Below are 23,166 nucleotides of genomic sequence, written 5' to 3' on the forward strand. Positions count from 1 at the left end.
AATACGAATGGGGAGAATGTTGTGAAGAGACATTTCTTCAGGAGCGTACAGATGCCAGATGAGCAGATGGGACGATGGTCACCACGAGTCATTAGGGGAATGTCAGTTACACCCTAAGGAGACCCCGCTACACGCCTGAGCAGATGGACTCAATATAAATGGCAGCGAAACCCAAGGCTGGCTGGACAGCAGAGAGACAGGTTATCCCTGAGTCACAGAAGGCATATCAAGTGTCACAGCCACTCTGAGAAAGAGTTCTGCAGCTACTAACATACTAAACACTGGATTACTGTACAATCTAGAAATTGTGCTCTTAAAATTTATTTCAGGGAAATGAAGACTTAGGTTCCAATAAATCCCTATACACCAGAGCGACCAGCTCCTGATACAGTCAGCTCAGGCAGCTATGCTCAAACACCATCCACATGGTGCTTAAATACATGAATCTCTACGCTCTGTTTCTGGGGGTCGGAAGTCTGTGATCAAGACCCTGCAGTCTTGTTTTTCTTGCCAGGGCTTTCCTTGGCTCACTGAGGGCATCTCCTGGCTCTGTCCTTACAAAGCTTTGTCTCGGTGGCTCACGGGGGGATTGGGCAAGTGTTCCAGGTCTCTTTTATAAGGTCACCTATCCTATCTCCACAGGGCAGAGTAACCTGGAAGTGGACACCAATGTCCACCCTGTTCATCTGTCACTTTCAGAGATGGGGCAGACAGTGGCCTCCCTGAGAGCCTGACCTTGTTGCGACCTTGTCACAGAGATGACCTCTAATGGGTGCCCCTCGCTCTATGGCCGAGACTCTGCAGGGGGGACCCCTCCCTGGTGCGTCACCATCTCAGCACAGCAGGGAGTGGTCTTCTCTGCCTCCCTTTCCCGCTGCTGTCCTCCCTTCTGTCTGTCTGTCTCTCTGTGTGTCCATCAGAGGCTCCTGCTGACTGTCTCCAGTTCTCAGCAGCCCAGACCGTGGGGGTGTGGGTGTGCTGGGGCCCGCGGTGGTGGGTTTGCTCCCTGCTGACGTCCCCCTCCCTCTCCTGCAGTGTCAGGAGGACAGGACACTCCCCACTTGAGGGAGCCATAGGAGCTCTTGTTTGGGTCGAAGGCACTGGAGAGAACAGCCCTTCCCCAGAGTGAGGGCCTGGGAGACGGTCCTGTGTCCACCAGATGTCCTGTCTAGCCCTGCCTCCTGCACCCTGTCCATCCCTCATCAGGACACCAGCCTCCTCCTCTCCTCCTGCCCACGGGCATCACCAGGCGACGGGAAGCTCCTGGACTTTCCCCATCAGCCCTCAGTCACTGAGGCCCAGCTGACCTTCCCAATCCAGCCCCGAAATCCCACGCGATGCTGGCCAGGTCAGTGCCGAGAGTCAGGGTCCCTGTGGTCAGGACAGCTGCCCCACGTTGACTCAGGGGCCGGGTGTGTGTGAAAGATGTTTGTTTTTCAGATTTCAGACAAACTATGCGGGAACCTCAGGTGCACAAACCTCCCTCCCAAATGCATTTGAAGGGATCGCCGCAGGCTGAGACGTGGGGCGGGACCGTAACCTCCAGCGCAGTGTCCCTCCCCCATCCCTCTTGCTGTCTCTGCGGCAACGGCGCTGGCCCGTCACGAGGACGTCCTGTGGGTGGAACGGGAGCCTTTCTTGACAGCAAGGCTGAGACTCTTTCTAGCGGGCTCCGGGTCTGTCTGGTCACAGAGCCCCTCACACGCCCCTCATTCCACAGGGACCCAGCTCTGCTCCCACCATGAGGCTGAGGCCCCGTCCTCCCCTGAGGCCCAGTCCTTCCCGCTGAGCCCTCAGTCCCGGCAGAGCTCCACTTCTGCCCCCTGGGCACCTGAGTCCGGTCACTCGGTGCCTCGACCTCCAGTGTCACCTGTGGACCCCGAGACCCCGGTCCCTGGCTTGAGAGACCCCACAGGGCCTGGGGGCTCCTGGGGACAGGGTCGTCTCAACTCAGCCCCCTCCCAGGGTCATGGGCCCTCCTGGTCTGGGCTGGCCTCTCCCAGCATCGTCCACACAGGCTTGTGGAAGAGGAAACGCAATGTCCTGTTTCTAAACCACTTAAAATTAGTGTGTATCTGATCTCCAGCTGGTGAATCTGGGAGAGTCGGGGAGATGGATTTCTGAGGGGAGACTCAGAGGTCAGGGCCCTGTGGACGGACAGGGAGCAGCTCACCCTGGTGCCCGTGGGCAGAGGGCCCGGGAGGGAGGGGTATGCCTCACTTCCCCTTTGTCTGTCTCCCTGTGGTACCCACTTTGGCCACCATCATTATAGCTGACACCACAGATGTAATCAGCCTCGTCGTCAGACTGAGGTTGCTGATGGTCAGGTAGCCGTCAGCCCCAGAGCTGGAGCTGGAGCCGGAGGCGCGGTCGGGGATGCCGTCCCCCGGGGTGACTTTCCTGTCACTGGTCAGCCTCATCAGATGCCGAGGGGCCTGCCCAGGACTCTGTTGATGCCACTCAATGTAGGCCGTGCTGTGCTCACCGCTCAGGGCGCAGGTGAGCTTGGCCGAGCCTCCCAGGGAGGAGGACGCAGATGGGGGCTGGGTCAGCACAGGCCGAGCACAGAGGCCTGCAGACAGAAAGGCAGTTGAGGCTGAGGCCGCCCACACTGGGCAGGGGACCCTCAGGACTGAGCCAGACGGAGGGGCCGGGAGCCCCCCGAGGCCCTGGGCCACACTGACCCGTGCTGACCGGCAGGGACAGCAGGTAGGAGGCGACCAAGGCCACGGTGGGAGGCGCGTCCTGAGCTCTGCCCGGAGGCTGCCCAGCTGCATGGGCCTCTCCAGGCCCCGTTTTATCCTCGCCCCTTGCAGCTCCAGAAGGAGGGGGCAGTGCACACAAGTCAACTCCCCGCCCCCGGCCTGGGTCTCAGCTCTTGTCTCAGCCCTGAGCCCAGGGTCTCACTCGGGGGATCCCCTGGCATCAGAGGCAGGGCTACGTGTGGGTTTCAGAGGAACAGACATTCTCCCCAAGAGAAGTCTGTTCAAGGAAGCACCAGTCATGCCCTTTGCACTTGAGCCCTGCCCAGGGGACGGGCACCCGCGAGGGTCGGCAACCAGGACCCGCAGCGCCCCCTGGTGCCCCAGGACGGTCATCTTCCTACGCCTGTAGCTCCTTCAACACAGGGAGGACTTGGGAGCCCCAGGAGAGGCCAGACTCCTGGGGAGTCGCCTGCATCCCCTCCCCTGGCGCCATAATAACCCCCAGCGCCCTCCGTGACGGCTCAGCCTCTCCCCAGTCTAATGAGCAGGAGCCAGCATGGGAGAGGGCATGACTTCCCCAGAGTCTTCCAGACAGGGATGAGTGGGTCAAGATTCCATCCAGGGCCCTGACCTCAGAGTCTGACCTTTCAGCGCCTTCCCTCCCCTCCCACCTTCGGGCCCCGTAGCTTCTCCGCCCCCCCCCCCCCCCCCCCCCGCCCCGAGGCCTCCCGAGCCCCTCCACTGGCAACCTCTCCTCTGCATTCAAGCGCCCGGGAACCTTCGCCAGTAAAATAGTCCCTGCGGGCCAGCGTTCCTTTTAGATCCAGGCACAAAACAAAACTTCATGACGTGTCACGGGGTTCTTGCAAACATCTTCCCACTGAAAGGGATGCTTATAGAAATTTAAAAAAAAAAACCAGTATTGCCATTTATTTCACAAACAATATTAACAATGTGCATGATGGCTCAGAACCACCTTTGAAAATTACAGTTGCATTCCTCACTTGCCTTTGAGATGGAAGTCACATGCATACATGTAAAAAGCCCCCAGTTTCTCGGTGGAACGTAGGTTGGCAGCTTCTCCCCAGCAATAACTCCAGGTTTGGGACCCTCACTCACCTCTTGGTGGTGGTGGCGAGTGTATTCTGCAGGCACAGATATCCCAAGGAAGCCTCATCCATCTCACGTAGTCCAGCATGGTGGCTAAAAGCGCAGGTGGGTGGTCCCAGTAGAGAAGTGCCGTTCTGAAATACCCAGCAGATTTCAAAGATTTGGGATAGAGTAGTGTAGAATGTCGGAGAAGGCAATGGCACCCCACTCCAGTACTCTTGCCTGGAAAATCCCATGGACGGAGGAGCCTGGTGGGCTGCAGTCCATGGGGTCGCGAAGAGTCGGACACGACTGAGCGACTTCACTTTCGCTTTTCACTTTCATGCATTGGAGAAGGAAATGGCACCCCACTCCAGTGTTCTTGCCTGGAGAATACCAGGCACATGACTGAAGCGACTTAGCAGCAGCAGTGTAGAATGTATCCAAATTCTCATATTCAATCCATACTGAAATGGTACTTTTAAAATACCATTTGACTGATTTATTTGCGGCGGCGCCGGGTCCTCACTGCTGTGTGGACCTCCTCCTCTCGTGCTGAGCGGGCGCTCGATTGGTCGCGGCGCTCCGACTCCTCAATGCGGCGGCTTCTCCGGCGGAGCGCCGGCTCCAGCTGGGCGGGCTTCCGTACATGTGAGCTCAGCAGCTGCAGCTTCCAGGCTCCGAGCGCTGGCTCAGTGGATGTGAGGCGTGGCTTAGTTGTCCTGTGGCATGCGGAATCTTCCCTGATCACGGATAGAACTCGTGTCTCCTGCATTGGCAGGTGGATTCTTTCCCACTGAGCTTCCAGGGAAGCTCTTGAAATTATGTTTTCAGCTAATTGAGTAAACACAATCTATCATGGAAACAGCATCTCTTTTGCATAATTTTTCAAAAGTGTCTCTTGGAAAATTTAAAATTACATATGTGGTTGTTGGTGGTGGTTTAGTTGGTAAGTCGCGTCTAACTTTTATCACCCCATGGACTCTTGTGACTCCATAGATTGTAACCTGCCAGGCTCCTCTGTCCATGGGATTCTCCAGGCAAGAGAACTGGAGTGAGTTGCCATTTCCTTCCCAGGAGATCTTCGCGACCCAGGAATTGAACCCGGGTCTCCTGCATTGCAGGCAGATTCTTTCCCAGCTGAGCGATAAGTGAAGCCCTCACATGCGGTTGAAACTTTGTTTTAACAGGACAAGGCAACAGTGCACAGTCCCACATCAGTCACTTGATTTTTCAAATTGGGAGGAACTTCGCGGCACATTCAGGAAAGGCCGTGTTTAGCTTTGGAAGCTCAGTGAGAGGCTGCAGGAAGGCGGTGAGGACCAGGGGTTGGGTGGAGGGAGGGAATAGTTCTGCTACACAAGTAAATACATAGAAAGAACGTTGATGGTGCTCGATGCCTCTTATGCACATTCCATCTGTTAATATTCATATTCCTTATCCTTAACACAAACCAGAGGCTTTGGGATGGTGGGGGTAGGAGTGTGATGCTTGATACCTCTTAAGCACATATGAATATTCACTCTTATTCCACCTGTTAATATTCATTTTCCTTATCCTTAACACAAACCAGAGGCTTTGGGATGGTGGGGGCAGGAGTGTGAAGGCTTTGGTGCACTTGACAAGGGCCCTGTTTTCTGGCGACACCAATACACTCCTTGTGGGAACCCGCCACACTCACAAACTGAAGTCCTAACCCCAGTGCCTAAGAGTGGGGCCTTATTTGGAAACAGTCAATTCAGACGTCATCAGTTAAGTTGAGTTCACGTTGGGGTGAGGTGTCCCTAGTCCCATTCAGTGCCCATGAGTCTCAGGAGCTCTGGTCCAGGAAAACCTCACCCCCTCCTGCCAGCCCATCGTCCACTGCAGATGCCCCGGTGCAGAGCCTGCCTGGAGGGCCGGGAGGCGGAGCCGCCAGAGAACCAGTCAGGGATCCCTGAGGGCCGCTCACTATCTTTATAAATGACCGTCACAGGGGCCTGGCCGGGCTTCTGCCGCTACCAGTGACCATAACAGCTTCCTATGTCGTCTCCCTGGCAGGTGATGCTGGCCGTCTGTCCCAAGGACACGGACACCGCAGGCAGCTGATTCAGCTGAGAAGAAGCCAGGTGACCTAGAAGAGAGGAGAGGAAGGGGAGTGTGAGGAAGAGGGTCTCCCCCCTGCGGCCCCCAGCCCCTGCAGCAGCCCCTGTGCTGAGCTGACGTTCAGGGCCAGCCTGAGCCCTGGTCACTTGGGGGCCGAGCCTGGGGGGCTGCACCTGTGCAGAGAGTGAGGAGGGGCAGCAGGAGAGGGGTCCAGGCCATGGTGGATGTCCCCCGAGCTCTGCCTCTGAGCCCGCAGCAGCGCTGGGCTCTCTGAGCCCCTTTATTCCCTCTCAGAGCTTTGCGGGGGGCAGTGAGGGTTTGGGTTTATGTAAATTCACCCCCAGGGGCCCCTCCCTGAGAGGCGGGGTCACCACACCATCGGCCCTTGTCTGTCCCCAGCTTCCTCCTCGGCTTCTCACGTCTGCACATCAGACTTGTCCTCAGGGACTGAGGTCACTGTCACCTTCCCTGTGTCTGACCACATGACCGCTGTCCCAAGCCCCCCGGCCTGGGGTCTCCCCGGGACTCCCCAGTGGGGAGGTCAGCCTGGCAGCGTCCTGGCCGTGGTCTGAGGCATGGTGCCCTGGGGTTCACTGTGGATGTGACCCTCAGAGGTGGTCACTGGTCCTGAGGGGATGGCCTGTCCAGTCCTGACTTTCTGCCAAGCGCTGCTCCTTGGACCCCTGTGGACCCGCAGGGCTGGTTCCCCTGAAGCCCCCCTTGGGCAGCCCAGCCCCTGACCTGCTGCTCCTGGCCGCGCTCTGCTGCCCCTTGCTGGTGGAGGACCATCAGGGCAGCGGCTCCCCTCCCGCAGGTCACCAGAGAGGGTGTGGACCTGGGAGTCCAGCCCTGCCTCTGGGCCAGCACAGAGAGGCCACCTACACCGCAAAGTTGCTGTTCCTGTAACCCTGACTCGGGGTGGAAATGGCCGTGCTGTCCCTTTGGTTTTCCTGGTGGAGTGGAGAGTCCGGGATGACTGTAGCTGCAGCCGTCAGGTTCCATAGCAACATGTGCCATCCCCTAGGGACCCAGCGCTCCTTGTACTGGTATGCCAAGGTTAGCACCTGTCCCACCCGAGGAGGGCAGTTCGCTAATGGTGTTCCTGGCAGTTGAGCTCATCTGAGAACTCACATCATTTTCATCACCACATCCTCATCACCGGTATCAGCACCCCCACCACCATCTCCATCGTCTCTTCTCCTGTTTTTATTTTTATGTCATCTCACAGCCTCACACCCTCAGAGTTTGCACTGGTAGCATTTTTTGTTTAGCATAGTGTGCCTCTTTTTAGGAAACTGGGGATCTCCTGCTGATACCCCTGGGAACCCATCCAGAAATCATACTGATGGCTGAACCCCTGAGTTTGGATTCCTGCCGAGGAAACCCTAGGACTTCAAAATTCTCTGAATCACTCCCATAGTTAGCAACACTCATTGGGCCTTTTTATACTTTAATTTGGAAAAATATCCTTGAAGTTAGTATCTACCTTCCCATTTTACAGTAGGTAAAGCTGCATCCCACTTGAGAGCAAGTCCCCAGGTCAATAGAGAGAATGGGATGAGCCCAGGATGGGGCCCAGGGGTCCTGGATTCAGACTCCGGCCATTTAGGGCAGAACTTGGCCAGGGAGGGAGCGCAGCAAGGCGGGGGCTGGTCTGGGAGGAACCATGACACCCCCAGGGCTCGGGGCCATCCTCACCACATCTGGCTTTCATCAGAAGCCCCCTCAGCCTGAATGTGGCGGAGGCAGGGAAGCTGTGCTCCAGGTCATGCTGGAGAATAGGTGGGGCTGGGGTGCTGCTGGGTCCTAGGGGTCTGGCCAGGTCCTGCTGCCTCTGCTGGGCAGTGGTGATTGGTCCTCAGCCTCCTGAGAAGTCACGAGTGACGGGTGTCTCATGGCCAAGCTATTGGAGGGGGCAGTGAGCACTCCCACCCCTGCAGACATCTCTGGGGGGATCAGTGGTCCTGTAGGTGGTCCTGGGGCTTGGACCTGGGGGACATGAGACTCAGCCGTTGACTCTCAGAGGTGCCAGCTGTGGGTACAGCGGCAGGGGTGGGTGGTGGGGGATACCTCACCAAAGCCAAAATAAGAGGTCATCCAACGAATAGAAACTGACTCACACCCTTTGGTCTGGCACATTCCGTCTTGAAATATCCTGTGGACAGGATACAGTCCCTGGATAAAAGGATTTCTATCTTGTGTGTGCAGTAGAGCTATAGACACGCTTGACTGTCGTATGTAATCGTTTGAACATGGTATTAAATTCTGTTCACTAACATTTAAAAGGACTTTTGCATCAATAAACCTAAGGTATATTGTCTTGTCATTTCCTTGTCTTGTAGTGTCTCTGAGTAGGTTGGAAGGGGTAACCAGCTTCACAAATCGAGTTAGGAAATTCCCTTATTTTTCCACTGTCTAATAGACTTACATAAGATTAGTGTTAATTCCTCTTTAAATCGCTGCTATAATCATCACTGTGGCCACCGGTACTGAATTTTTTGTTAGGATGATTTTTAAAAAATAATTTTAATGGTTTTTAATTTTATTTTCGGCTGTGCTGGGTCTTCGTCGCTGTGTGCGGGCTTCCTCTCGCTGAGGCCCGTGGGGGCTCCTCTCGCGTTGCGAAGCTCGGGCTTCTGATGGCAGTGGCTTGTCTCGTTGCAGAGCGCGGGCTGCAGGGCGCCCAGGCTCGCGAGGGTGCGGCACGTGGGCTCAGTAGCCGTGGGGCACAGGTTCAGCAGCCTCTCAGGATGTTTTGTCCCTAGATCGTGGGTCGGTCGAACTGGTGTCCCCTGCGTTGCAAGGTGGATTCGTCACCGCTGGACCACCAGGGACGTTCCCTGGAGGTCTTTAATTGTGGACTTAAGCTCTCCTTAGATGTCTCCTCACATCTCCTATTTCCTCCTGAGTCGGTTCGATGCCTTGTTTGTGTCTGTTGGTTTGCCCATTTCATCCAAGCCGCCTGCTGTGTTGATGGACAATTATTGGTTAGTCGTCTAACTGTTGGTTTACAGTTTTGAGAGCATTGTCCTGCAATTCCTTGTATCTGCAAGATTGGTGATAATATCTCCCCAGAGGAGGCGCAAACTGACATGAGATTAATACAGGCTTTTTTTAAAAGAATGAACTTCTGTTCTTGCCTTTGCCATAGACCTTATTTCTCAGCCTGACTGTACTTACTGACGAGGGTGTTTTCACATCTGTGTGGAAAGCTACCATTAGTATTTCTTATAGTCCAAAGGCATCAGGCTCCTGGGCACAGTGAACACACTGCTTTCTGTGGCTATTTTGCGAAATATGGTGTAGCCTAGAGTCATAAGGAATCACAGCTGGCAACCGCTGGAACAGAGGGACGTGCTAAGCAACATGAGGGCGGGAACCCGGAGGGTCCTCCCTGGCGGCAATTTAACCAGCTGTAATGGACATTCCAGCATCTGGGACATGGAGCTGTGAACTGGACCGATGACTGTCATTTTCAGAAGAGAAATCCCAGGAGAGGAGGGTGCCGGGGGCTAGCGTGAGGAGCTCCGCCCACTGCAAAGGTCATGAGGAAGGAGGCTTGGCATACGCAAAGGCGTGATCAAGCCTCAGGAAACCCCCTGTTCCCGAGCATCCAACCCCCAAACCAGAGTCTGTTTCGTGCTCTCACCTACACCTCTGACTTTACGGGGGGCTCCCCCCATAACCGTTTCTCTTGGAGAAGGAGTTAACTTGCAGCTCTAGTTACTAAAAATTCCTGGGCGTGACAAGAGTGTTTCAACTTAGAAATTCCTCTGGAGGTCCTCTAGCCTCCCTGATCAGGTTCGTCTGGCCACATGTGATTGTTTATAGCCTCCCAACCTTGAGAGGCATGAGATGTTTAATACTTTCTAAATACAGACTCTTTTGAGAAGTTAGAAAATTATTAGTATAGTATAGTGGGTTGGTTAGAAATTATATTGGTGAAGGGTTTTTTCATTTGTCCTGCCAATAATCACTGCTAATTCCCTGCCCTGGGTGTGACAAGGGTGTCTCAGGTCAAACCTCTCTGATGACAGACTAGCTTGTGTGACAACTTCTCAACCATAAACAGCACAGAGAGTTTGGAGTATTAGCATAGGGCTTTTCTCATTGTTGAGTCAGTGATTGCCGCCAGGCCTCCCTATCCTTAGGCACCTGGGAATATATTAATCAATGTATTTGAAATATAGAAAAGGAAATATAGTAGTTTTTGATGTTAGCAATACTAGACTTTTTGAGTTAATGAATTTTCTTTTTTGTTATAGATCACTGTACTTTGTTATAAATCACTGTGTCCTTGCTATGTAAAAATGTGACTTTATCACTATCTTAAGACTAAATAGACCTTAAGGGGAACACTGGTGAAGGGTTTTCATTTGTTGAGCCAATATTTGCTGCTAAATTTCCATATTCCTTGCCCTTATAATGAATATAACTAGCATATAAGAGAAATAAGTATTAACCTTTAAGATGAATCATGTTAAACCTTAGGCTAAGTAAATTCCTTTCTTAGTTGTAATCCACTACACCCTCACCCTATAGAAATGCAACTTTATTTGGAGGGTGGTGCTTGGTTTAAGAAAAAATCACCCCTGGAAAAAATAAGTTTTCTGGTTAACTGACCGGTATCAGAAAGCGCCATAAAATGTAAGCAGGCCTCATGGCCAGAAGATGATGTAAAACCCATAAGACCTTTGTATAATTTTATATGAAGCGCCTGATTGTGACAAGGGTCAGGTCTGCTGACCCCCGCGTGACTCTGTATTCATCCTTATGTATAACAAAAGGTATATAAACAAACCTGAAAAATAAAGAAATCAGATCAGTTTCTGGAAAGACTGATTCCCCCATGTCGTTTCTTTCTTGCTCCCCGGTTTTCTGGCTGAATTCCCATCTGGAGCATGGATGCTATTCCACGTAATCCAAGTTATTCAGCCTCTTTTTCTCCACTAATTTTCCTACTACACTATCCGTTTCTAATCTCTCTCTATATCTGTAATTAAGATTTTTCCTAGGACGCCGATTCTGTCCCCACCTTTGAATCACCCTGGATCCACTGGGGCTGGACCCCGGCAGGAGGGTCCTGGGGAAAGGGCCAGGTCTGAGGCTGCAGGCAGTGCCTCAGGACAGGGGACACCTTCTCCAGGAGAGCAGGGGGGCCCACCCAGGCCACCTGCAGTGATTCCACCAGGAGGAGACGCATCCCTGCAGACCTCTCCTGAGACACAGGGTCACACCCGGGGCCCTGGAACCCTTTGAGACCATAAGCCTTTCCTTTCCTGTCCACCCTGAGAGCAGTCTAGCTCAGAACAGACATCTCCATTTTCAGCAGGAAAATCCAAGGCCTCCGAGGAGGGAGCGACTGGCTCTGGAGGAGCTGGGCCAGGAGCACAGAGGCTGCCTGAACCTAAGGCCTGACCTGCAGCTGCTCAGAGGAGGCCGGAGTGTGCGCGGGCCAGGCAGGGGGTTTGTGTCTCGCTTCCCCATTGGCCTGTGTCACTGTGAGGATTATTGCTGCTGTCATACGACTGACAGAAATAGTCGGCCTCGTCCTCAGCCTGGACCCCGCTGATGGTCAGGGTGGCTGTGCTCCCTGAGCTGGAGCCGGAGAACCGGTCAGGGATCCCCGAGGCCCGCTCACTATTCAGATAAATGACCAGCACAGGGGCTTGGCCCGGCTTCTGCTGGTACCAGTGAGCAAAATTTTCGTCTAATAGGTCTCCCGAGCAGGTGACCTTGGCCGTCTGTCCCAAGGCCACCGACACTGAAGTCGGCTGGGTCAGTTCATAGGAGACCACGGAGCCTGGAAGAGAGGAGGGGGAGGGGATGAGAAGTTAGGACCCCTTCCCCGGGCATCCCACCCTGAGGCGGTGCCTGGACTGCGCTCTGGGTTCGGGGCAGGCCCAGCCCAGGGTCCTGTGTGGCCTGAGCCTTCGGGCAGGGCTGGGGGGCCGCACCTGTGCAGAGAGTGAGGAGGGGCAGCAGGAGAGGGGTCCAGGCCATGATGGATGTGCCCCGAGCTCTGCCTCTGAGCCTGCAGCTGGGCTGGGGCCTCTGGGCTCTCTTATCCTCAGAAGGGACATCCTCATGCAAATCTCCTTCCTGCCCCTCCTGGCCTGGTGACCGGCCCCCTGCTGAGCAGAGAGCAGCTGGGCTCCCAGCAGGAGTCTCCTGGGGCCTGCCTCCCAGGCCTGTGCCCAGGTGCCCGGACTCTCTCTGGGCTGAGTGAGAAAGCCTGCCCCTTCCTGAGCGGTGCATATGCCCTCTGTCTGCTCAAGGGGTCCCCTGTGGGCCTGGGGGACGCACAGGCGTCCTCTCTGGGGATGAGGTCATCGTGTGGGGGCTGGACAGTGCTGGAAGCTGGCTCCGAGGGGACCGCGGTCCTGCTGCCGTGACAGCCAGGATTCCAGCAGTCAGCACAGTGACTCTGGTCACGTGGCTCTAGCCGAATTTGGGGGATTGTCTTTAAAGTGGAATTTCCTTATTTACTTACATAGAGCTGATTTTCAATCTTGTGTTAGTGTCTGGTGTTTGGAAAGTGATTCATGTATATACATACGTATTCTTCTCAGATCATGTTTTAGGAAACAATCGGGGAAAAGACTTTTGTATCTGGACCTAGGTAAGAATTCTTGGACTTGACAGTACCTTCATTATATGTAAAAGGAAGAAGCTTGATAGAAACATTAACATGAAAAGCTTTTGTTCTATAAAACTACCTTTCAAGGAGTTGAAAAATCCAGTAAAGTGGGAGAAGATACTTTACGCTCACATACTCCTGGAAAGACTCGTGTATTCATTAAAAGAAAATTCTCAAGAGTAATCAATAAACAAAACGTATGAAATCATTCAGTGAGAATGTGGAAAACGACAGCAGACATTTTTTCCAGGAACGCACAGTTGCCAGGTGAGCAATGGGACCGCGGTCAGCACGAGTCGTTAGGGGGATGTCAGCTGCACCTGAGTGAGACGCTGCCGCCCAGCCGAGCAGACGGGCCCTGGTAAGACGGCGGCAGAACCCCAGGCTGGCGGGACGGCAGCGAAAGTGAAGTGCAGTCGCTCAGTCGTGTCCGACTCTCTGTGACCCCATGGACTGTAGCCCACCAGGCTCCTCCCTCCATGGGATTCTCCAGGCAAGAGTACTGGAGTGGGGTGCCATTTCCTTCTCCAGGGGAATCTTCCCGACCCAGGGATGGAACCCAGGTCTCCAGCATCCCAGGCAGACGCTTTAACCTCTGAGCCACCAGGGGACGGCAGAGAGACTGGTTATTCCTGAGTTGCAGGAAGGAGCACAAAGCGGCACAGCCACCGTGAGAAAGAGCTCTGCGGCTACGGACGCACGGAGCATGGGATGACTCTGCAGCCTAGAAACTGTACTCCCGGGAATTTGTTTCAGAGAATGCAGACTTATGTCCACAGACTCCTGTGCAGGAGAGTGACTAGGTCCAGTGTTAGTCCGCTCAGGCAGCCACACCCAGACGCCATGCGCGTGACGCTTCAACGCCATGAACTGGTTGACCGTGTTCTGGGGGTCACAAGCTGCAGTATTGTGTTTGGCGCGAGTTCTCTCCCTGTCTCCCTGAAGCTCGCTTTCCCTCTCTGTCCTTACAAAGCCTTGTCTCAGGGGCTCACGTGCGGTTGGGGCGGGGGGCGGGGGCTGTTTCTGGTCTCTCTCTTTTTAACTTGTTTTTTAATTGAAGGATAATTGCTTTACAGAAATTGGCTGTTCTCTGCCACACATCAGCATGAATCAGCCATAGGTGTACATATCTCCCCTCCCTCCCATCTCCCTCCCCATGCCACCCCTCTAGGTTGGCACAGAGCCCCTGTTTGAGTTCCCTGAGACATTTATAAGGTCACGACACCTATCTCCACGAGTGGGGGCAATCTGCAAGTCCACCCTGTTCATCTGTCACTATCACAGATGGACAGACAGTGGCCCCCTGAGAGCCTGACCTTGTCGTGACCTTGTCACAGAGATGACCTCTAATGGGTGCCCCACGCTTCATGACCAAGGCTCTGCGGGGACCCCCTCCCTGGTGGGTCACCATCTCAGCACAGCAGGGAGTGGTCTTCTCTGCCTCCCTTTCCCATCGCTGCCCCCCCCTCGGCCGCTGGTCCCTCTGCGCGTCCATCACGGGCTCCCACTGACTGTCTCCAGTTCCTAGCAGCCCAGGGCCTGGGGGTGTGGACATAGTGGGACCCACATGGGTGGTGGGTTAACTTCCTGCTGTCCCGGCTCCCTTTCCTGCAGGGTCAGGGGGACCAGACACTGCCCACTAGAGGGACCTGCAGGGGCCCTTGTTTGGGTCCAAGAGACCGGAGAGAACAGCCCTTGCCTGGCGTGGAGGGATGGCAGATGGGCCTGGGTCCCCTGTGAGTCCAGGCAGACTCGAGGACAGAGGTCACTGTGGGATGGAGCCCAGATGTCCCGTCTAGCCCTGCCTCCTGCACCCTGTCCATTGCTCCCCGGGACACCAGCCTCCTCCTCTCCTCCTGCCCATGGGGAGTCACCAGGCCACGGGCAGCTCCTGGACGTTCCCCATCAGCCCTCGGTCACTGGGGGCCCAGCTGAGCTTCAGGATCCAGCCTGAAAATCCCACCCGAGTCCAGTCAGGCCAGTGCCCAGGGTCAGGGTCCCTGTGGTCAGGACAGCTGTTCCATGTTGACTCAGGGGCTGGGTGTGTGTGAAAGATACTTAATTTTCGGATTTCATCGAGCTCTGAGGGAACCTCAGGTCCACAGAGCTCCCTGCAAAGCGCATTTGAGGGGATTCCTCCAGAGGCTGCCTTGGGGGTGGGGGCACCGTATTCTGCAGCTCAGCGCCCCTCCCCCACCCCCGGTGTCTCAGGGGACGCGGTGCTTTCTGGTCCCTAGCATGTTCTTTGGGAAGACAGGGAGCGGTGCTTGGCACCCAAGCTGACCCTTTTCCCAGTGGATGGAGCCCAGCAGAGCAAAGGGTCTGTCCTATCACAGAGCCCCTCCCTGAGGACCCACCTCTGCAGCCACTGTGGGGTCAAGACGCCCACCCTCCCTCCTCACGTCCAGGTGCTTCCTGCTGAGTGCTCAGTGCCTGCAGGGCTCCCGCTCTGCCCCCGGGCCCCTTATTTTATAACCTCACTCATCAGGACTGTTTGTCTTGAATGGGTTGTGTTTAATGGCTGTCTCAGGGTAACCAGCACTAGCTGAACTTGCCCACGTCTGCCTTCTCGTGATGGTCGTGTCTTCTCGTGATGGACGTCCCTTCTCACACAGCGAGGGATCCTGCCCCCTGGTCTCCCTCCCACTTGAGCTGCTATCATCGCATCTTTTGTTTTCACCATCGCTGTAAACCATGGAGATTATTTTCTTTGCTTTGCACAGTGTATAGCGATTTGCTCTGATGCATGTTGTTCTTTCTTGCATTTCCTGGGATTGAGTTTGAATTAGCGCTTGTTTATGCTGGTTATTATTTTCACCCAAATGGGAACATTTGGGGTCGTTATTTCCTTCAGGACTTTTTCTCTTTAAACCCACCAACTTTTTCTACTCTGAGACCCCACTACACACCTATTAGGCTGCGGACATTGTTCTAAATAATGAATCCTCTGTTCGTTTCTTGCCGTCTTTTTCTTTCCTTAAAGTCATGGTGAATGGTCTATTTTCCTGCCACTCAAGTTCAGTGAGTCTCTTCCTGCACCAGCTCATCTGTTGCTGGGCTCCTCCCGGGACGTTTTGTTTGTTTGCTTGCTTTATTGAAATATTTGGTTGATTTACACCATTGTGTTAACTTGTTCTGTACAAAAAGTTATTCAGTTTTACAAATATATGAATATTCTTTTTCATGTTCTTTTCCATTGTAGTTTATCCCAGGATAGTGACTATAGTTCCCTGCGCTATACAGCAGGGTCTTGTGCTTTTCCGTCCCATATATGACAGCTCACATCTGCTAAGCCCAGACTCTCACTCCATCCCTCCCCCAACCCCATCTGTGGTGGCAAACCCCAGTGAGCTCTCTAGTCCGGGGGTCTGTTTCTCTTTCATGTCCAGGCAAGTCTACCGTTGGGTATTGCTGTTCTTGCGCTCCTCCGCCTGGACCTGCACGTCCTGTCTCCCCTCCAGCACTTCTGACACGTGGAGTATAGACTGATGCATTTTATCCAACTCACTCTGCGCAGAGCCTTTCTCGAGGGCCGGGAGGCGGGGCCGCCTGGGGGCTCAGCTCCGGGGAGACCCGGGCCAGGCCTGTCCCTGCGGTGTCCCCAGTCCTCCCGGGGCTGGAGGAGAGCGTGAGCAGCATGGGAGGGTTTGTGTCTCGCTTCCCCGCCTGTCTGTGTCACTGTGAGGATTATTGCTGCTGTCAGCTGACTGACAGTAATAGTCGGCCTCGTCCTCGGTCCGGGCCCCGCTGATGGTCAGGGTGGCCGTGTTCCCCGAGTTGGAGCCAGAGAACCGGTCAGGGATCCCCGAGGGCCTCTTACTATCCTGATAAATGACCGTCACAGGGGCCTGGCCCGGCTTCTGCTGGTGCCACTGAACATAAGAGCTTCCTAGGTTGTCTCCCTGGCAGGTGACCTTGGCCGTCTGTCCCAAGGCCACTGACACTGAAGTCGGCTGGGTCAGTTCATAGGAGACCACGGAGCCTGGAAGAGAGGAGGGAGAGGGGATGAGAAGGAAGGACCCCTTCCCCGGGCATCCCACCCTGAGGCGGTGCCTGGACTGCGCTCTGGGTTCGGGGCAGGCCCAGCCCAGGGTCCTGTGTGGCCTGAGCCTTTGGGCAGGGCTGGGGGGCCGCACCTGTGCAGAGAGTGAGGAGGGGCAGCAGGAGAGGGGTCCAGGCCATGGTGGACGCGCCCCGAGCTCTGCCTCTGAGCCCGCAGCTGGGCTGGGGCTGTTGGGCTCTCTTATCCTCAGAAGGAAGGCCTTCATGCAAATCTCCTTCCTGCCCCTCGTGGCCTGGTGACCGGCCGCTGCTGATTGGAGAGCAGCTGGCTCCCAGCAGGAGTCTCCTGGGGCCTGCCTCCCAGGCCTGTGCCCAGGTGCCCGGACTCTCTCTGGGCTGAGTGAGAAAGCCTGCCCCTTCCCTGGCAATAGCAGGCAGTCCTCTGTCTGTGCCTGGGGGTCGCACAGGCGTCCTCTCTGGGGATGAGGTCATCCTGGGGAAGGCTGGGTGGCGCTGAGAGCCGGCACTGAGGGCACCCGGTCCTGCGGCTCTGAGAGCCAGGATTCCAGTATCGGGCACAGTGACACTGCTCACGCAGCTCTGGCAGAACTTCCATTATGTGTCTTTACATTTTTATTTGTGTATTTATTGATGTATAGTTGATTTGCAAAGTTGTGTTAGTTCCAGCTGTTACAGCCAGGTGGCATAAACATACATAGACATACACAGACTTATGCATTCTTTCCATATGATGTTTTAGAAAAAAATGGAAGAAAAAAATCTTCTACGTCTTGACCTAGGCAAGAATTCCTGGACTTGACATTAATTCATGACACGTTAAAGGAAGACGCAAGTGGAATCTTATCAAAAAAAGCATTTGTTCTAGAGAAGTCCTTTTTATGGAGTTGAAAAATCCCGTCAAGAGGATAAAATACTTTCCACTCACATATTCCTCAAAAGACTTGTATATACACTTAAAAAAACTTCTCAAAACTATTCAACAAAGAAAGCAAACAAAACTCCTGGGAAGGCTGCAAATGACGTGAAGAGACGGTTTTTTTAGGAACACACAGAGGTCAGATGAGTGCGTGGGAAGATGGTCAGCACCCGTCATTAGGGTAATGCCCAGAGGAGATACTCTACACGCTTGTCAGAGCCGAACGGATGTGCCGAAGAGAAAAACGGAAGCAGAACCCACGGCTGGCTGGACGGCCACGCCAGAGGGGTCGTTCGGATGTTACTGGAAGGAATACAAAGCGGTACAGCCACCCTGGAAACCAGTTCTGCAGCTGCTTCTCACACTAAACGTGTGATTACTGTGTTGCCGTTGCTGAGTCACTAAGTTGTGTCAGACTCTTCGCGACCTCATGCACTGCAACTCGCCAGCCCTCCCTGTCCCTCACTATCTCCCAGAGTTGGCTCAAACCCATGTCCATTGAGTCAGTAATGCCATCCAACCGTCTCATCCTCTGCTGCCCTCTTTTCCTCCCGCCCTCAATCTTTCCAGCATCAGGGTCTTTTCCAGTGAGTCAACTCTTCACATCAGGTGGCCAAAGTATTGGATCTTCAGCTTCAGCACCAGTCCTTCCAGGGAATATTCACAGTTCATTTCCTTTAGGATTGACTGGTTAGATCTCCTTGCTGCCCAAGGGACTCTCAAGAGTCTTCTCCAGCACCACAATTTGAAGGGATCAATTCTTTGGCACTCAGCTTTCTTTATGATCCAACTTTTACATCCATACATGACTACTGTAAAAACCATAATTTGACTATATGAGCCTTTGCTGGCAAGGTGATATCTTTGTTTTTCAATAAGCGGCCTAGATTTGTAGCAGTTACCCTACCACCTAGGAATTATACCCTTGGGAATTTATTTCAGAGAAATAAGACTTATGTTCCATAAACACCTACACTCAAGTGTTCCCAACTCCTTCTTAACTCAGGCAGGCATAACCAAATAACACTCGTGAGTTGATTAAACCCCACACGTTTCTTTTTCACATTTCTGGAGGTCAGAAGTCCACGGTCAGGATGCTACAATATTGTTTTTGGGCGCGCTTTCTCCCTGGCTCGCTGAGGACACCTGCTGGTTCTGTCCTGACAAAGCCCTGTCAGCGGCTCACTCGGGTTTGGTGTGGAATGTTTCTGCTCTTTTCTCATAAGGTCACTAATCCTGGCTCCACAGGGCTGGGGAGAGCTTAGTTTTGGAAGCCCAGTGAGAGGCCACAGGAAGCGGGTGGAGACCCACCGATCAGGAAATGGAGCCTTGTTTGCTTCCGGGTCTGCCGTGTCTCAGGTCTGACGTGAAACAAGTTGCTGAGAACTTCATGCCTCAGCTTTCCCGTCTGTAACATGGGCTATCGTCCGGATGCTTCTTCATAGAATATTTCTCATTAAAACACACGTTAAATAAGAAGAGCCTTGATGGTACTTGGTATGTATTAAGCACAGATGAATATTCACTCCTCTTCCATCTGTTAATATCCTTAATCTTTATGCTTAATACATGCAGAGCCGATGGATAGTGGCAGTAGGAGGGCGATGAGTGTGGGTCGCTCACACTGACACCATTTTCCAATATACACACACTTCCTGTGGGAACCCTCCACACCCAGGAACTGAAGTCCTAAACGGAGTGCATGCAGTGGACCTTATTTGGCAGTCAGTTCAGGCAGTTCAGTTCAGTCGCTCAGCCGTGTCCGACTCTTTGCGACCCCATGAATCGCAGCACGCCAGGCTGCCCTGTCCATCAGCAACTCCCGGAGTTCACTCACTCACGTCCATCGAGTCCGTGATGCCATCCAGCCATCTCATCCTCTGTCGTCCCCTTCTCCTCCTGCCCCCAATCCCTCCAGCATCAGAGTCCTTACCAATGAGTCAACTCTTCTCATGAGGTGGCCAAAGTACTGGAGTTTCAGCTTTAGCATCATTCCTTCCAGAGAAATCCCAGGGCTGATCTCCTTCAGAATGGACTGGCTGGATCTCCTTGCAGTCCAAGGGACTCTCAAGAGTCTTCTCCAACACCACAGTTCAGAAGCATCAATTCTTTGGCGCTCAGCCTTCTTCACAGTCCAACTCTCACATCCATACATGACCACTGGAAAAACCATAGCCTTGACTAGACGGACCTTAGTCAGCAAAGTAATGTCTCTGCTTTTGAATATGCTATCTAGGTTGGTCATAACTTTTCTTCCAAGGAGTAAGCGTCTTAATTTCATGGCTGCAGTCACCATCTGCAGTGATTCCGGAGCCCCAAAAAATAAAGTCTGACACTGTTTCCCCATCTATTTCCCATGAAGGGATGGGACCGGATGCCATGATCTTCGTTTTGCTTTTTTTACGTTTGAACTGAGGTTTTTATTTCTGTGCAAATCCTCCCTTGCCCCCTATTCTGTCACCCTAATCCCTGTTCTTTTAGGCAAGAATGTAATTTCCCTATAACCCCCTCCTGTCTTTTAAAACAGAAACTTAATTTAGTCATGTATCGGTGCTTCAGACAAGAATATAATGGGTGGCTAATCGGTTATGAATTTGAGAATGCATTTCATGAAAAAAGGTTACAAGAGCTGCCAAAGAGGGAGGGCTACCGAGAGAGAGAGGATGTGAAACCTAGTTTGGGGAGCTTGTTAGGAATCTAGTTTTCTGCAGTTCTGGAAGCATCTGTGTAACGTGCCCAGGGAACCTGGAATCTAAAGAAACTTGTAACTCTGGCTCAGGACGGGAGGAGAACTGCTAGTGTATTGAGACTGTTCTGCATTTTCCATGTTTGCTTTGACAAACTCCTTTTGAATGCTTCAGTTCAGTTCAGTCGCTCAGCCGTGTCCGACTCTCTGCGACCCCATGAATCGCAGCATGCCAGGCCTCCCTGTCCATCACCAACTCCCGGAGTCCACTCAGACTCACGTCCATAGAGTCCATGATGCCATCCAGCCATCTCATCCTCTGTCGTCTCCTTCTCCTCCTGCCCTCAGTCTCTCCCAGCATCAGAGTCTTTTCCAATGAGTCACCTCTTCGCATGAGGTGGCCAAAGTACTGGAGTTTCAGCTTCAGCATCATTCCTTCCAAAGAACACCCAGGGCTGATCTCCTTCAGAATGGACTGGTTGGATCTCCTTGCAGTCCAAGGGACTCTCAAGAGTCTTTTCCAACACCACAGTTCAAAAGCATCAATTCTTCGGCGCTATGCCTTCACAGTCCAACTCTCACATCCATACATGACTACTGGAAAAACCATAGCCTTGACTAGACGGACTTTTGGTGGCAAAGCCATGTCTCTGCTTCTGAACATACTATCTAGGTTGGTCATAACTTTTCTTCCAAGGAGTAAGCGTCTTAATTTCATGGCTGCAGTCACCATCTGCAGTGATTCCGGAGCCCAAAAAAATAAAGTCTGACACTGTTTCCACTGTTTCCCCATCTATTTCCCATGAAGTGATGGGACCGGATGCCATGATCTTTGTTTTCTGAATGTTGAGCTTTAAGCCAACTTTTTCACTCTCCTCTTTCACTTTCATCAAGAGGCTTTTTAGTTCCTCTTCACTTTCTGCCATAAGGGTGGTGTCATCTGCATATCTGAGGTTATTGATACTTCTCCTGGCAATCTTGATTCCAGCTTGTGTTTCTTCCAGCCCAGCGTTTCTCATGATGTACTCTGCATATAAAATGTTGGTCTGTGCTGTGGTTTGGTTCCACTTTCTGTATGCTTTTTCCATCCTTGTTAGCTTTTAAGATTCTTAGGTTCATGCTGCTCCTTGGTGTCATAAAATCTCAAATCCTCACACATAATTTGAAGAAACTGAAGTCCTGGTGTGTGGTTCTAACCTCCCTGCAGCTTGGTAGTGGCTTTGACCCTCATCCAGGCTGCTTCAGGAAGTGTCAAGAGTCTTTTTCAGGTATCACTATAGTCTCTACTGGTCTCATAGGTCACCGTGGAGAACACTCCATTGCTAAAACGGCCGTCTGTTGGTCATAGTGATTCAGAAGACTGGGCGTGAAGGCAGTGTTATAAGGCAAATCCTGGCACATCCTCAAGGAAATAGACTCAAAGAAAACAAACTGTGCCCACCTATATGGCCCCAAAACATAGTCAAGGGCCGCAGATAGAAGACGATCCAACTCATAGCCATGCTTTCTCGCTGGAATGGGATTCAGATGATCAGCCCTCCCCAATATGAATTTTAGATCTTTGTACACCTGCAGGTCTCAGCTGGAAAGGACTTCTTCTGTCTTACTGTTAAGTTCTTCAAACAGAATTACTCTTTGCACCGTCAGAGGTTTGTTATCTTGGTCTCACAAAAGGCATCTGTTTTTGGTTTCACAATATGGGAAAATGACATCATCTTGCCTCTTCTTTTCATTTTATTACATCGGGTGCCAGGTGGCCAATGTGTCAAGTTGATCAACCACATTCCCAAACAACAGATTCCATCTAGGAGAAGAGCTATTTCCTCCTTTGACTGAAATATCTCTTCCACGTTCATCAAGAGGCTTTTTAGCTCCTCTTCACTTTCTGCCATAAGGGTGGTGTCATCTGCATATCTGAGGTTATTGATATTTTTCCCGGCAATCTTGATTTCAGCTTGTGCTTCTTTCAGCCCAGCGTTTCTCATGATGTACTCTCACACCTCGGGGCTGGGCTCCCGGGGGGCTGCGGCCCCGGCCGGGGGCGGCCACAGGTCCCTCAGGTACGGAGCCAGCGAGGACCGCTGGCGTGCGCCTTGGAGCGATCGCGAGCTTTCCTCGTTTTCTGAATGTTGAGCTTTAAGCCAACTTTTTCACTTTCCTCTTTCACTTTCATCAAGAGGCTTTTTAGTTCCTCTTCACTTTCTGCCATAAGGGTGATGTCATTTGCATATCTGAGGTTGTTGATATTTCTCCCGGCAATCTTGATTCCAGCTTGTGTTTCTTCCAGCCCAGCCTTTCTCATGATGTGCTCTGCATAGAAGTTAAATAAGCAGGGTGACAATATACAGCCTTGACGCACTCCTTTTCCTATTTGGAACCAGTCTGTTGTTCTATGTCCAGTTCTAACTGTTGTAGGGTCAGTTTAGATGCCGTTACTTAAGCTGAGTTTTATTGGGCTGCTCCTGCTGCTAAGTCACTTCAGTTGTGTCCGACTCTGTGCGACCCCATAGACGGCAGCCCACCAGGCTCCCCCGTCCCTGAGATTCTCCAGGCAAGAACACTGGAGTGCGTTGCCATTTCCTTCTCCAATGCATGGAAGTGAAAAGTGAAAGTGACATCTCTCAGTTGTGTCTGACTCTTAGCGACCCCATGGACTGCAGCCCACCAGGCTCCTCAGTCCATGGGATTTTCAGGCAAGAGTACTGGAGTGGGGTGCCACTGGGAGGGGTCCCTAATCCCGTTCAGTGCCATGGGTCTCAGGAGCTCTGGTCCAGGTTGTCGTGGTAGCCCTCACCCACTTGTTCACCTCCTGTCTTTCTAAGGCCTCGTGGATCTGGATCTGGGAGGTTCTCGGGTCAATCCAGGAGATTTCGGCCGATAAGGGTCCAGTCAGCATCACATGGACATCCAGGGGCCATTAGCACTGAGTCTCTGTCCCTCTGTCTGTCCTCATCCAGGCCTCCATTCCCCAGGTCACTCCACGGCCCAGACACCGACACAGCTGGGCCTGCCAGCCCGTTGT

At 52.9% G+C, this 23,166-nt stretch overlaps 2 gene segments (V, D, J or C); both read right to left on the minus strand.

Moving 5' to 3' along the window:
• LOC102176353 overlaps positions 1-23,166 on the minus strand; it is a 460,158-nt gene that overhangs the window by 43,827 nt on the left and 393,165 nt on the right.
• On the minus strand, positions 16,062-16,748 carry LOC108637840. The segment is given in 2 exon segments: positions 16,062-16,501; positions 16,656-16,748. Coding segments are annotated over 2 exon segments (471 nt in total).

This window comes from Capra hircus, chromosome 17, assembly GCF_001704415.2.
Source record: "Capra hircus breed San Clemente chromosome 17, ASM170441v1, whole genome shotgun sequence".
Classification (NCBI taxonomy): Eukaryota; Metazoa; Chordata; class Mammalia; order Artiodactyla; family Bovidae; genus Capra; species Capra hircus.